This window comes from Callospermophilus lateralis, chromosome 11 (assembly GCF_048772815.1).
Source record: "Callospermophilus lateralis isolate mCalLat2 chromosome 11, mCalLat2.hap1, whole genome shotgun sequence".
NCBI classification, from domain to species: domain Eukaryota; kingdom Metazoa; phylum Chordata; class Mammalia; order Rodentia; family Sciuridae; genus Callospermophilus; species Callospermophilus lateralis.
In genome coordinates this window covers 2036797-2052910 of record NC_135315.1, presented here as the reverse complement: position 1 = coordinate 2052910, position 16114 = coordinate 2036797, and the positions used below count along the sequence as shown (strand labels likewise).

The window sequence follows — 16114 nt, the reverse complement described above, 5'->3', positions numbered from 1 at the left end:
TGTGTCCATCTATGCCCCCAAAATAAATATTTAAAATAAAAAGGAAATAAGTTTTAGTGTATGTATATTCTTCAGGGGGGTCATGTTGCCAGAATCCTCTCTCAAAAGATGGTTGCGGTTCATGCTGTGTGTACAGGAGTGCTTGAGATTCTCCTCTGCCCGCATCCCTGCCAGCGTCAGGTGCATGGGGCTCCGAGCTCCTTCAGCCTTGCTGTGGGGCTCCTCTGGCTGCCCTGAATGAGTTTGTTGCTGCAGGTTTGCATGTGCATCTTGCCATTTTAGGTTTTCTTTTGGAATCTGCCTATTTATATATTTTTTTCTTTTTCTATTGACTTTTTTTTCCTTAATTTTTCTTTTTCCTCTTTTTTTATACAAAATAGATGCTAATAATTTGGACAAGTGCATAGTAAATGTTTCCTGGCTCTGCATGAGTGTGTGTCTTGTGCTCCTCAGTCTTGTAGAAGCATTATGTTTTGCTTCTTACCATGTTTTGGGCCCCAAGCATAGACTGCTTTTAGAATGCTGGATACGTGGGGCTCTCCGGCCTCAGGTGCTCAGAGATCTTTACTGGGAGCAGACCAGAACATGAGCGGCATTATAGAAATGACATGCTTTGTCCAGAATTTGTGGCAGATGTTCTACATTTAATGGTCTTCCTTTTGTGGAGGGGTGGATTCCCAGAAGGAGACTACTGGACTCATGACCACCTGTGACTGGAAACTTCCAGATGAACTAGTGTTAAGCCAGAAATCACTGGTGATGTCTTTTAAGGAGGTGTGTATATAAATACTTTGATTAAGTTTAAAATAAAAAATTTTAAGAGATGCCATTATAGGCCAGTAGTAATAGACTTTAAAAGAAGTCAAAGTTAAAATTGGTACCTTAAAAGTAACATTGAGGCAAGTGAAAAGCATAGCTAGTGGTTCAGAACATGTTTCGTTGCTGCAGCTATCTTGTCCTGGGAGGGAACCCTTCCACATCGGGGGTCCGGGGTGTGGCAGTCAGGGAGAGTGATGGGGGTTTTCTTGTCTTTGACTTCTGGGCCTATGCTCATAAAATTGATTTTCTTGACAGGTGTGGTGGCATTCCCTTGTAACCCCAGTACTCAGAGGCTAAGGCTGGAGGGTCACAGGTTTAAGGCCAGCATTAGCAAATTGGGGAAACCCTGTCTCAAAAATAAATAAATGAAAAGGACTAGGGAATCTAGCTCGGAGGTAGAGCATCCTGCGCTCTACCCCCTCCCCCAAGTGGCTTTTCTCTTTGTTTGCTTACTGTCCTTCCTCATCTTCCTCGTTTCTTCTTCCTCCTTTATCTCTTCACCTTTACTCCTCCCCTCCTCTGCATTCCCTGCTGCCTCCGCCTCTCTTCCTCCTCCCTCCTCTACTGCCTTCCCTCTGAAGCCTGTTTCTTCTTCTTGCCTCCCTTTCTCCCCTCATTCTCACCCTCCATCTCTTCCTCCTCCTCCATCTCCTTCTCACCCATCTCTGCCACCTTCCCTTCTCTTCTAGCTCTCTTCTGCCTCCACCTCCCTCCTTCTTCTGCCCCCGCCTCCCTCCATCTCCTCCCCTCCTTGCCCATCTCCTCCTTCTCCACCGCCTATTTGTTCAGTTTTATCACATTTGTTATATACTCAGCCAAGCAAAATGTGAAAATATTTTACTTCCTATTCCTGGAATGTGTAGCAAAAGCTCAATTATGCAATATAATGATGGTGTAGACAGAGACATTCCTGAACGTGTTCACATAGTGTGTAATATTCTCATTACTGTCAGCTGCTGTGGCTGGAGGGCTCCTCGGGCTTCGATTGCCTGTCTGCTAATGCAGAGGTGATGAGGCCAGTCAGGTAATGGTGCTGGGCAGGGCTCTGTTCACTGTGTCCTCTGGAGGTGTCACATGGCGACTTTGCTTAGGAAGGAGCAGAGGTTGAGGGCTGAATGGCACTGTCTGGTGATGGCCCTTGTTGGACTGCTCCCCGTGATGGGAGCGAATGTGCAGGGAAACTTCCAGATGTGGTCCTTCTGCAGAGCCTGGCTTGACCTCTGTGAGAGTGGCTCACTGAAAGAGAAGGCCAGTGGTACAGATACTTTTTTTGAAGGAAAGAAAGCCTGGACACTTCTCCCACCCAAGGCACCATCATGCTCCATGTCAGTTTAGCAAGAGTGGCAGCAAATGTGGCCAGCGTCTGGATATCGTTGCTCCTCTGGTTTTCCGACTGGGTTTTCAAGTGGCGTAGGTGTACTTGCAGTCTGTTGAGTAACAGTTTTTAGAACTTGTCCTTTCTTAGAAACTTGAATGCTTTTAATTACTTGGAAACTAGTCTCAAGCGATGGAGTGCGTTTTACTTGGATTCTTGTTGTGGATGGTTTTGTTTTTGGCAATGTGGATTGCTTCCCGGTATTCACTCGGGAAAAAATTCCCTACAACCAGAAGAGTTGAGAACATCTCTCGCCCTCTGCCTAACCTGACAATGCCTACACCTTGCACTATCGCACTTATTTTTTTTTGACTGTGTTTCTTTCTTTTTTTTTTTTTAATATTTATTTTTTAGGTGTAGATGGACACAACACAATACCTTTATTTTTATGAGGTGCCGCAGTCTGGCTGGGCACAAAATCACGAGCCACTCAAGCAGGAACAAATTTTATTTCCAAAACTCCCACGAACGTGGCCTTCTCCCGGGACACTCCACACCAACTGGACATCCCTCCTCCGGAAATCCCTCCTACCGCACTTCCCCAACCAATGGGAACTCTCCGGGAGTCCCCTCCCGGCTGACAGCAGGGGTCTAATATCCAATTGAATGCACATCTTAACATAATCATTATCATCTCAAGAGCCATAGCCAAGTAGGAAGGGCACATGGCTTGCTGGTGTCACCTTTCAACCAAACGCTCTACCACTGAGCCACAGTATTTTGTTTGATTTTGAGTCATTTGAAATAGTGCACATTCTGACCTTCTTCCTGCATACATTTGCAGTCTCCTAAGTATAAGGAAGAGCAGAGGCTGATGGTCCTTGTTGGGCTGCTCCCCCTGAGGGGGTGAATGTTCAGGGAAACTTGCAGATGTGCTCCTCAGCAGAACCTGGGGTGACTTCCACCAGAGCAGCTCACAAAAAGAGAAGACCCTACTCCCATGGGATCTCGGCACCCACCTCATGCCCAGGAACACTGGCAGTGTCCACCCCATCATCTCCATTTGCTCTCTGCCCACATTTGCCTGCAGTGCCAATGGCGTCTTTGATAGCTTTTTTTTTTTTTTTAATTAATCAAGATGTGCTCATTATCGTTGTTGTGTAGTCTTTTCCAAATTAGGAACCTGTTTTTTTTAAGTGACATTGACTTCTTGGAGTGACATTTTTTTAAGTGACATTGACTTCTTGGAGGCTGATTTTACAACAGTGTCCTGCTGAAGCAGCCTGCCTTGGTGGTGTGTTTGAATTTTTTCTTATTCCCGCATATCCTGTAAACTGGAAGCTCAGCCTGGAGGTGTAACCGGACCACAGTAAGCCTTTTTGACAGGAATGCACCTAAGTTTGATGATTCTTACTCCTCTTTACACCAGGAACTGTTCAGTTTTTAACTTAAAAAAGAAAAAATTGCTATCATCTTAAAACAGGGCAGGTTTTAAAATGAATTTTAATTTGACTCTATCTTTGTGCTAACTGACTATTTGGGTGTTAGATTCTAGGTTAGAAACCTGGTTTGCTTGGCCTCTGGTGTGGAGGTATTTGAAGCCATTCTGAATCCCAGCCTTTTCTTTATGACTATAGTAATCACATGACTCTAGTGAGCTACCTTGGGCATGTAGCTTATAAAGAAAATGGGTTTATTATCTGGAGGTTGCAGGCCAAGTTCAGGTGGCCTGATGCTTTGGACCTGTGATGAGATTGCCAGATGGTAACTGGTCCGTGGTGTAAGCAAAGCATTCACATCACAGCTAGGAGCAGAGAGAAGCAGGACAGAGACCCCTTCAGGGCATGCCCCCACACCCCCCACTGCCCCAGGCATCCGTCAGGCCCTGCCTCTTACAGAACCATGCATCTTCTGGCACCTCTATGCTTGATGCAAGCCTTTAACTTGTGAGTTTTTTGGGGGTCATTCAACCTTGAAACTATAGTAACTGAATTTTTCTTTGAAGCCCATGTCTTGTTATAGTTTAAAGTAAAGTATCAGTACTTTTCTTTGAACTTTCAATTGAAGCTGATTTGAAAATCATTTGTCAAATATGTAGGTTCATATGTGGGTGGAAATTTTAAGGGGTAATAATATATGTGAATATGAATGTGTATGAGCATGTATGTGTATATTTATACAAAATGTCCCAGAGCTCTCCGTCTATCAGTGTCAGCACAGGGACAGCGCCAGGGCCCTCTGTGGGCACATTGCCTCTAAGAAGAAGGCCATGTCCGTGGTGACCCTTCTTGTCTGGGAGTCTAGCTTCTGAATTTGCTCTGCTCAGAGCATCCTGGTCCCCTGCCAGCCTCTGCTCTTGGTACGCTGTGTTGCCCATCGCTGCTCATTTACCCGTGAATTCTCTCCCCACACTCAAGTGTCACTCTTCCTTGCAACGTGTTCCCCAGTTCTGTCAGACAAGGTTAGCTTTGAGCCTTTCCTTTGGGTCTCGTTGGATTTTGCACATTTCTGTAGGGAAATCCAGTGTATGTCTATCCTTGTCTGAAATGGACAGGACAGTGTCTTGTTCATCCCAGCATCCATGGGACCTGTGGCTGTTGCTGATGCAGCCAAAGGCATTTGATGAAGACATTTGAAATGAATACTCAGAATCCCTCAGCCTCATTCAGTTATGTGCAGGTCCATGCCATTTAATATGACTTATAGCTGTGTAGAGATACACTTCACAACCCACAGAATGTACCCGTTCACCACACGAATTTAACAACAGTTGTGCAACCTGAAAGCAGGTTTTTGTAGGCTGTTTAGCTTTCTGTTCTAAACACTACCTTTAACAAGCCATTTGATTATGTCCTGTGGGCATTACAAGAATAGGCAAAGAAGGGGCTCCCCATTCCTCGCTTGCCCCTGTGAGTGGACTGGCGGTGCAGGGTGGAGGCAATTCATTTAAAGACCCTGGGCAGAGTCACCCAGGTAGGGACACAGCATCAGGACCCACCATTTGTCACTACAGAACCACCAAAGTGTATTTGGCATAGAAATCCATTAAGAAGAGAATTTCTTGGCATTTGTTTAAAATGGTTATGCTCTCTCTAGTAAGCCCCTTCCCTGTAAAAATCCAGCACCTTTAAAGTAAGCTCTTCCTGATTCCTTTTTTTGAAACTTTGTATATGTATCTCTTTATTCAACTTTTAGAAACCTCAACTTCTCAAAGGTCTCCCATATTGGAGTAAACTCCTGAGCAATTTGTGACAAACATGTTTGACGTGACAGCAGTGGCTGAGGCTTCCTGACTTGAATGTTGAAAATTTGCCTGTTGTCGTTTTCTTACTAGTAGGCTGTTTTACAGGTAGAGGTAGATTTTAAACCAGTGAAATATAGACAGAATTTGGCCTAAAGAAAAGCACACTTAAACCTAAGTAATGCTGCTGGCTCAATGTAACAGACTGAACTCATAAATTCCAGAATCTCTTCCCCTCATTTCCAGTTCCCATTGAAAGGAACAAGGGAATATAAAAAACAGGGACTTTCCCAAGCCAACACCGAGTTGCTGCTGGCAATGGCCATCTAGTTTTGTGTTATAGATTTTGGTTACAGAAATTCAGTTTGATGTCTTCCTGCCAGGCCTATTGTTCGCGCCTGTCTGGCAGGCTTTGGGGTGGGGCAGACTAGTTTTCCCTTCTCGAGAGGCACCTTGATTACCTGCCTCCCCTCCCCTCCCCTCCCCTCCCCTCTCCTCTCCTTTCCTCTCCCTGTATGTTCTAGTTTCTGACTTTCTTTATAAATTATGCATTTGTGTAGCCTCAGCTCTGCTCAGTTTTTCTTGATGCTCCGAATCCTAATGAAGGCTCCTGGGAGTGGGAGGCTTTGTCCTCAGACAGGCAGGAAACAGTGCATGTTGTGACATGGGTAGCCAGCCCTGGCTTGCTGTCTGTTCCCCACACTCATTTGTCTGTGTGGGCCACACTCAGTACAGGGACAGACCATATGATGGGTAGGCTGAAGTGCTCATGGTTTCTTCTCCTGTATGGCACTAAATTCAACGGTCGTGGCACGTCGCCTGTGGTTTTTGAGTTTGGTTGTGCCACCAGTTTACCTGTATCTTAAAAAAAGGAAAACGAGACTCCCCCATTAGTTAAGTAAGATGAGGCCAGTGAAGATATCCCTTGTGATTTGGTGCCAGTGAAGATATCCCTTGTGATTTGGTTTGCATTCTTCTGATGATGAGAGGTATGGTTCCATGTCTACCTGGGGAGGTGGCCTGCACCTGGGGTGTAGGCCTTCATGTGGGGTGGTTTGTGCAGTTCTGAAAGCATAGCGCTCTGAGCCCTGACCTGCTTGCTCAGCTCATCTGGGCAGCGTGTGGCTGGGTGGGGCAGAGGCAGGGTCCCTGTGCCTTTCGCCAATGTGGTGCTTCTGAACTCTGGGCTGCTCCAGAGCTGCTTGGGTGTCTTAAGAAAAATTTTGACTTTCAGAACACATCTGGCACCAGAGAACTCAAGGGAAAGTGCCCTGGCTTCTGGGACCCTGCTGCCCACTGGGGCTCCCTCTCCCGTGATTCTAGGGTGCCCTCAAGATCTTTGGGGCCCAGAATCTTAGGGAGTCTGTCTATCCTCCAAGGGGACTGCCAGAGGGACCATGGCCAGGGGTCCAGCTGTGAGGCAGCACTCCCAGACCCATAAGCCCTGGGCACCTAGGGGCTCAACTCGACCTTCTTCACACTTGCTTGAGAGAGAGAGAGTTAACCACACATCAGTGATGGCTTGAAGTTTTATCACTTCTTAGAATGATATTTTTTTCAAATTCAAAATTAACTTTTTGGAATACTGAGTATATCATCTTAAGTCATATTGCATCAGAGAAGAGAAGTGTTTTAAAGTCCAAAATGGTTATTTTAAATACTATTCAGTTTGGGGAACATTAAATTTGATAGCCTTTACATGAAAAAGTCTATGACTATATTATTAAAAATCATTCATCTAGAAGTTTGGCCACAGAGACAAAAATAAAATATCAGAAAGACATTTTAGGTAAAGCTAAGAATTTAAAACTTAGCACTTTCTGATGACTTGGGAGTCTGAGGCAGGAAGATTCCAAGTTTGAGGCCAGCCTTAGCAACTTAGGGAGACCTTGTCTCAAAATGAAAAATGAAAAGGGCTGAGAAGGTAGCTGAGGGGTAGAGTGCCCTGAGTTCAATTCCTAGTAACAATTAGGAACCAACCCCCATGTTACAAATTATGCAGCATGGTTAAAATTCATAGAGGAATCAGATATATTTGATTGGCTTAAGGATAGTTAGCAGTACTCTGCTGCATTCTGGCTGGGCACAAATCACGAGCCACTCAAGCAGGAACAAACTTTATTTCCGAACTCACGCAAAAGCCACCCACGCAGCGCTTCCAGGAACACCACACACCAACCGGAACTAACTCCCTCCACCGGAACCACACCAACCAACGCGAACTCCCCAGGAATCTCCGAGGGAACACCGAAGTAGCTGGCGAGTTGGACAGCAGGGGTCTATATATAATTGAATACCCAGCCTGTTTCAATCCACCATCATCTTAATGGCTGTCTCTCAACCATTACTTCTGGCAAAATGCCGGGGGCCATTCCGACTCTGCTGTGGCTCTCAACAGTGCAGCTCACCTCACACTCTGCAGGCCAATCCCTTCCTCTGCTCACCTTTAGGGCAATGAATGAGAAACTATTGCTCTAAGTGCCTTTGGTGAGCAAAGATGTCCTGTTGCCAGGCACACGGAGGCGAGGCCCTGAGGGTCTCATGGGGCTCAAGTGACTGCTGGGCCTCCACTAATGTTTTGAGCGTCAGAGAATTTTTGTAATTAACTTAGAGCTTACTTATTTACTCAGAAATGTTTGTTTGAATCAGAAATGTTGTCAATGCCTCACCAGGACCCTGAATGTCCTTGCCCCACTACTATATCCCCAAATAGCAAATGACTGAGTAGGCGCCAGCCCAATGACTCTCCCCCTTCTTCCTGTGGTGCATAGGATGTTGTCTTTGCACATTAAGAACAAAATGAGAAACCAGTTGGGAACTAGTTTAGCTGGTGAAGCAGATGGTCTACAGCAGATCCTTATCCGTGGGGACATATTCCAAGACCCCAGTGAATGCTGAGACCCTGGGTAGCACCAACCTGTAGCTGTAGTGTGTCTTTTTCTTTGTCCATATGTCTGTGATGAGGATTGATTTATAAATCAGGTGTAATAAGATGTTAACAAGAGCAACTAGTGTGTTAATCAGCTTTTCATTTCTGTGATCATAAGACCCAACAAGAACAACCTGGAGAAGGACAAATTTATTTTGGCTTATGATTTCAGAGATCTCAGTCCATGTTCAACTAGCTGCATTGCTCTGGGCCAGAGGTGAGGCCGAACATCATGGCAGAAGGGTGTGCTGGAGGAAAACTGCTCAGCTTGGAAGGGTGGGAGAAGAAGCTAGGGACCAGATGATTCCCAAGGGCAGGTCCTCAGTGACCTACTTTCCCAGCCACACCCCACTTGCTTACAGTTACCACCCAGTAACCCATTCAAATTATTAATCCATCAAACGATGAGGTTACAGCTCTTGTAATCTAACCATTTCACCTGGTTCCCAAGTGACTTCTCATAACAACTAATAATAAAATAGAATACTTAGAGTAGTTTATTACAATAAAAGTTATAGGCATGTTGCCTCCCCCTCAATTTTTAAAATTTTAATCTTTCACTTAAAGGAAGCAGCTCATTTCTTCTCTTTGATACATCTGAATTGCCAGCATCTCTCCCGTTGTGTTCTGAGGCTGCTGTGTAGTAAAACAAGGGTTCCTTGAACACAAGCACAGCAGTGCTGAGACAGTTGATCTGATGCCCAGAACAGCTACTAAATGACTAATGGGTGGGTAACATATACCAGGTGGATAACATCCTGACTCACAGGATGGAGGTTTAATCATGCTGCTCAGAATAGTCAGCAGTGCATAACTCATGATCAATTTCTGGAATTTTCCACATACTATATCTGACTGCAATTGACCTCGGATAATGGAAACTGCAGATAATGGGATCGCTTGTGTTTTGAATATTTGAGAACCTGAGCCATGAAGGTGGTGTTTCTCTGTGGAGGCCTGTGAGTATCGTGAGTAAAGCCAGCACTTTCTCAGGAAGCAGCTTGGCACCTGCTCCAGGGCTTGGCTCGGTGCCTCGCTGGGACCTGGTGGTTCCATGTTACGGGGGGTGGGAGGCATTCTTATGGCTTGAGACTGGCAGGCAGGCGGGTGCTAGTGGTCGTCCACTGTGACTGCAGCAAGATTGGGAAAGATTTCCATGAAATTTCCATTTTAGGTATTTAGGTAGCTTATCCTCAAAGATTGAGTTTACTGTAAAATAAGTGATCAGCTCCATGGAGTTATTGACACTAATCACTTAATTATTGGAAGACAACTAAGAAATGTAGTCACTGTTATTTTCTCTGAATTTCAGCCCCTTCTGGCAGTGGGCCAAGGGACCACTTATTGCTTCATAGTGAGAAGACCCTGGTTTGGTTCTGTGGGAAGATGCTGTTCTCATGTCTTGCCGGCAGTGCGGCAGCTCCTGTGCAAAGGGAGTGCTGGGGGAGGAAGGACAAAGGTGCTTCCTTTTCCCACAGAACTTCAGTATCCTGCTGGACTGTGGAAGCATACCTGAATGTGACCAAGGGCATCCTTGTTCTTAGCGGCCCAGTGTTGTTACAATCAAGGGCAACGATCTCCCTGACATCCTGTTGTAATTTTTAGTAGCATTGTTCTAGAAATTCTGAACAACACGGTGAGACCTAAAACAGAATGACGAATGACCTGTTGGCATGAGGCAGAGCCCTCACTATTTGCTTCCAAACCTAAAGAGAAGTGCTGCAGAACAGACGAGTGATTAAGCATTTAGCCAAGTGCATAAAGGCCATCTCTGGGCCAACAGGAAGTGGTTTCAGAGAAGTACATGCCTGTTCCTGGGTCTGGTGAAACGTCAGGGGATAATCTTAGCATGTGCAGGACTTCTTGGTGAGGAAAACTAAAAACATTGCTGAAAAAGTTACAAGGAGACTTAAATGGAGAAACATGCTGTGTCTTCTTCAGGAGAATATTATGAAGGTTTCACTTCTTACCAAATTGATTTAAATACTTAGTGCTATTTTAATCACAACCTCAGTGTGATTCAAAATCAAATAATTGATTAATTAGGAAAAAAGGATGAAGATAAAATGGGCTAAGTAAGATTTTAAAATATATTTTAAGGAAGAAAAACTGACCCTTGCAAGTTATTATGAAATTTGAAGCTAAATTGTTTAAACCAGCAGCTCAAGCTAGAAGAACTGGCTGGTGGGGCAGGAGGCGTGGGGTGTGGGGTTAGTGGGTAAATTCGGTTGCCCAGTATAGACTTTGGTTTGTGTAAGAATTAATGTACACTGAAGGCCCACAAACTGAATTGAGGGGAGAGTGCTTAGGGGAATTGGCACAAATGGCCAGAGTTTTGAAAGATAGTTAATCCTCATTGTATCATGTATCAATATAACACCCAGAGGGAATAATAATCTAATGTAAAACATTAGCTGTGTGTGTGGCTTAGTGGCTACACAGGCAATGCGTGTGAGGCCCTTGGTTCCATTCTTAGCACAGAAAAATAAACAAAACACTAGGACAAAGACCTGTGTGCCTGACCTGTGCCAGATTTGTGCTTAGATACATTGGTGGGAGTCCGCCATGAGCCTGGGACCATGGAGCATAGGTGGGCTTGGCACTGGGGGAAGGCACTGCTGGAGGGGGCTTAAGGAGGCTGAGACCCCAGGAGAGACGGGGCCAGGTGAGGCAGGGGATGGGGGAGCCCAGCAGAGACTGCTGAATGGCCTGGAGGACGTGGAGGGACCAAAGGCACCGCTACCCTGGATGGAGAGCTGAGCTGTAGCAGCAGGACATGCAGCTCCCAAGTAGCTCCGGGACAGCTTTAAACAGGTGGAGGGACCATGTAAGCCTGACTCCACTGTGTCAAGGGAGGGGCGCGTGCATGCGCGCATGTGTGTACGCGTGCGCACTTACACATGCATACCAGTTGGTAGTGTATTGGAAAGAAGTGAGACATTCAGGTGGTAGGCTGAGTGTGAGGTGCTGGTTACTGGAGGAGGAAGGGCTGGTGCCCGGCTCATAGCCCTTTCCTGGGCACTGTGAGTGTTACCTCCAGCCCTTTATCTCTGGTATTTTATCTCTTTGATTTACTGATGTATTCCCTAGCCCCTGTAAATAGTGACTGACCCCTGGTAGGTGCTCATTATGTATTGACTAAGTGAGCAGGTGAAGGATGCCTTCCCGTTGTTTTGGGCTTAAGCAGCTGGTGGGTGGGGGCTGTTTCCTATTATTGGAGCACTGGAAAAGGAGCATGTATGGAGGAAGACACAGAAAGTGATGGCCTGGGGTGTCCCATGGAGGAAGGTGTAGCCTTCCCTTTCTGTGTCATGTGCATGTGAAAACTAATCAGAGAAAGTCAGGATGACAGTAAGAGAGTGGCCGTATAAATGTGAATGGACAATTTACAAAAGGTGAGAGATACAGATAGTGAAAACATACTTGAAGAAATATTTACCTTCACAATATGGAAGAGTGAAATTAAATCCACAGGATGGTTTTCCTCATGAAATGATAAATGATTGTAAATAATAATTTGTGCAATTTTGCAAGGGATCTGGCAGAACACACCAAGTGCTTTAAGCTGTTATGTCTTCTGATCAGATCTGTTTCTGGAGATTCATGGTAAGGAAACTGAGAACAGCTGCTCCTGCCACAGTAGCTGGAGGCTTGGGCGCGGGGAGGGGCCAGTAGGCTAGGCAGCCCCCGAGTCCTTGTTGATGTGTTTCTGTTGTGCTTCCAGATGAAGACAGTCAGCGTGGCCTTAGTTCTGTGCCTGAATGTTGGTGTGGACCCTCCTGACGTGGTGAAGACCACGCCTTGTGCCCGCTTAGAGTGCTGGATCGGTAAGTTCCAGTCTTCCTTGTGCTGCTGGGTAAATCCCAGGATTTTCTTTCTTTTCAGAGTTATGTAATCTCTAAGTGATTTTAGATGCATTCACTTTTATTTTGTAGCAGAGAAAGTGTTTCAAGGAAAATTGATAAAATAATGATTATTTTTTCCTTTAAATTTGCCCTGCATTTGGCACACAAAATAGCTACATACATTTTTTAAAAATTGAATGATGATACTGCTTGTATTTACAGAAAAAGCAAATTGAGCCATTTCCAGTAAAGAATCACATGAAACACTGTAGCTCACCATTGTTGGTATCTGCTGAGTGCTCATGGTGTGAACTGTTTTAATCTCCCCAACCCTGTGTGGTAGGTTCTATCACTGAGCTCCAGTTCAGAGATGAGGAAGAGGATACATAGATATGAGAGCTTGTTCAAAGTTGTCCTGTGTGTAAGTGGCAGAGCTGGGATTAGAACCCATACAAAGTCTAGAGACGGTTCCTTTTTTGTTTTCTGTTGTGGTATAAAGCATGCATACTGTGAAGCACTATCCCAGCCTTGTTGAAGTATGGGGTCTGTGGCACAGGCACATTCCACGGTTGGGCAGATATGACTACCATCCACCTCCAGAACCTTTTCACCACCCCGAGCCAAAACTGTTCCCATTACATAGTTCCCTAGCACCTCCCAACCCCAATTTCACTCTGGCTGTATAGTTGGACCACTCTAGGGACTTCAGATTAGTGTCATCATATGATATTTGCCTCTGCTTCTTCTTCTTCTTCTTCTTCTTTTTTTTTTTTTTTTTTTTGCGCTGTGTGTCCAGGGCCTTCCACATGCAGGCAAATGCTCCTTTTCTCTGAGCTACCCCAGCCTGCTTATCTCACTTGGCATAGGGTCTTCAGGTTCATTCATGCCGTATCAGGTAACAGAATCTTCTTCCTAAGACTGAATGATACTCTGTTGGTGTCTGTTCTGCCACATTTTGTTTATGCATTTATTCATCAATAGACTTTTTTTTTTAAAAAATCTTTTTTAGTTGTAGATAGACACAGCATCTTTATTTATTTATTCTTGTGTGGTGCTGAGGATCAAACCCAGTGCCTCACATGTTCTAGGCGAGTGCTCTACCACTAAGCTACAGCCCCAGCCCCATCAATAGACTTTTAAATGGTTTCTACCTTTTAGCTTTCCTCACAATAATGTTTAGCTATTGTGAATAACGCTGCTGTGAACATGGTGTACAGGTATCTGCTTTCAATTCTGTTGAGTTAGTCCCAGAAGTAGGGTTGCTGCATCACATGGTGATTCTGTGCTTAATTTTTGAGGAGCTGCCATGCTGTTTTCCTTAGAAGCGGCACCATTTCCATCACTTCCAGCAATGCGCAAGGGTCCCAGTTGCTCCATGTACTTACTGTTTTGTGTTTGTGATGTAGGCATCCTAGTGGGTGTGAGGTGGTATCTCATGGAGGTTTTGATTTGCATTTGAGTGATTGGTGATGGTGGGTATCTTTTGATGGGCTTATTGGCCATTTGGGTACTTCTCTGGAGAAATATCTATTCAGTCCTTAACCTATTTTTGAATTGGGTTTTGTTGTTTAGTTGTAGGAGGTTTTTATTTTCTGGATATTAGTCCCTTGTGATTTGCACATATTTTCTTCCATCAGTGACAGTATTTTTAACCATTACATAATGTATCCACTTTCCCCCACTTTAGTATCAAGTTTATTTGGAAACCATTTATATATAGTAAAATTCACCTTTTTGAATGTAATATATTTCTCTGAGCTTTAACAAAAACATACAGTTGTGTGACAGATACTACGGTCAATGGATAGAATATTTTCATCATATCGAGAGAATTCCCTTGTGCCCTCTTTCCTTAGCTCTGGCAGCCAGCCCTGGTCTTTGTGCCTGCCTTGCCCTTCCTCAGAATGCCGCTTCAGGGACCATGCAGTTTGCCCTTTTGAGCCTTGCTCCCTTCGCACCGCAGAGTGTGTGGCAGAGCACAGAGTTTGTCCCGCTTGTATGGAGATGCCACACTTTGTTGAATTGTTCATCCGTTGATGGAACTTTGAGTTGTTTCCAGTTCTTGGCAGTTATGATTAAAGTTTCTGAAAGTACTTAATCTTTGTATGGACTTTTTTTGGGGCAGATATTTATGATGGGATTATCAGGTCACATGTTAAATTGTGTTCGTTCTTTGAGAAACCGTCTAGCTGTTTTGTACTGTACCATTTTGCATTCCTGGTGTGTGTATGATTGCACCACATCCTTTCTAGCACTCAGGAGGGTTTTGAAGAGAGAGACTGAAGATGTCTTTTCTGTTCCTGCTCCCATTTCCCATGTGGGGGCTGTGCATCCCTCGCCAAGGTCAGGTTTCCCTCTGTAGTCCCAGTCATTCTGCGGGAAGAGCTTCCTTTAACATTGCTTGCAGTGTGGTCTGAAGGAATTAAATTTGACCAGATTTTTGTTTGAAAATTCTTTATTGTCAAAAGCTATATTTTCTGCTTATGGTTTTGTGTTGAGATTTTTCTTTCAGTATTTGGAAGTAGCCACTCATCTTCTGGTGACGAGGTTTTGGATGAGAAGTGTGCTATAATTCTGGTGGCTGGCTTCTGGTTAGGTTTCCCATCCTCTGCCTCCGGCAGTCTTCGGGATTTCCTTTTTACCTTTAGATTTTGGGTAGACTGTCGGTAACATATCTGCTTTTGTGCTTGTTTGGTTTTTGGAATTTGTTCTTCTTGGGGTTCTTTGAGATTTTTGGATGAGTAGCTTGATATCTTTATTTTTGCAATAAACTCCGGTCATTATCTTTAAAAACTTTTTGGTACTGGAGATTAAGCCCACTGCTTTTAACTGTCCTGCAGTAGTCAGCCTGTCTGGTATCAGTGCAGAATTCTGTGCCCAAGGTGTTTTCTGCCTCTGCCCCAAGTTGACCTTTTTCTCAGTTGTCTTTGTCTGAATTTTGGGAGTTCTCTATCCCACCTCAAGTAAGACAGGCCTCGTCTCCACTCCTTCCCCAGGGCCGAGGGCCTGAGCCTGTGCTCTGTGGACAGGTTCTCCTGCTTCTGGCCTCAGGGATTCAGGCTAGGGGGACTTTACTCTGCCTGCCCCCATTGCTTTTCACAAGCCACTGGAGTGGCCCGTGGGGATGGGAGCTCCCCTTGTTCTGGGACCCCTACCTATTCCAAACTGCCATGCTGGCCCCCCAGCTGGGCTGTGTGTATATGGTTCCATTTTGCTGGTTTCTTCCAGGTAGAAATAATGCATGAGTCCTGTCTCTCTGGGAGGATGATAGTCTCATGGAATTCAGTTGATTTCACTGTAGTCTCAGCTCCCTGGTGAGCACAAGACAAGTTTGATATTGATTATGCAGGTTTCTCTGCATGGTAGGATTGGGGCAAACTCATCCTCACCCAGCTTTTTATATCCTCAGCTAAAGAAGTTCATTACTTTAATGAAAATTATATGTATTCCAAGGTGGAAAAATTATTTTTCCTTCTTTATTTGCATGTCTCCTTACCTCAATGTGTCTTGGATGGCAGTCACTAACCTTTGCCCAGGCCCTGTTGCCCTGCACCCACCGACAGAGTAGCTGTCTTCCTCAGCTACTGCTGTCCCTTGCTGATGGTGCTGCTCCATGTCGACTTCTTACTCACCACCCCAGCTATTTCCACTCCATGAATCCTTTGTCCCAGCTGAATTTATTCAGTCCATTTTTGTTCTGTCCCTCTTCAACTTCTCTTATGTTAGCGTTGCTCACCTGGGTTGCTATGTGCCTTGCAGGGGACGTATGGCCCCACTGGGATGCATAGGTGGGGGGGTGTCTGAGGACAGAATCACATTTCTTGGGCCAAGGGACTTTGGTTTTTATTAGATACTTTAGAGTTCTTTCATATGTACTCTCCCCAAAATCCAGAGAGCCCTCTTCCATAACCTCTTTGATCAAGATTTACTGGATGTTAATGAAAAGGAAAGAATTCCTTTCCTTT

General features: G+C 44.9%; 1 protein-coding gene across 1 annotated transcript in view; it reads left to right on the top strand.

The window, feature by feature from the left end:
- Rptor (regulatory associated protein of MTOR complex 1) overlaps positions 1-16114 on the top strand; it is a 337753-nt gene that overhangs the window by 52039 nt on the left and 269600 nt on the right. Inside the window, exon 2 of the mRNA XM_076869269.2 lies at positions 12029-12131. Coding sequence (XP_076725384.2) covers positions 12029-12131 — 103 coding nt within the window. The remainder of the gene's footprint in view (positions 1-12028; positions 12132-16114) is intronic.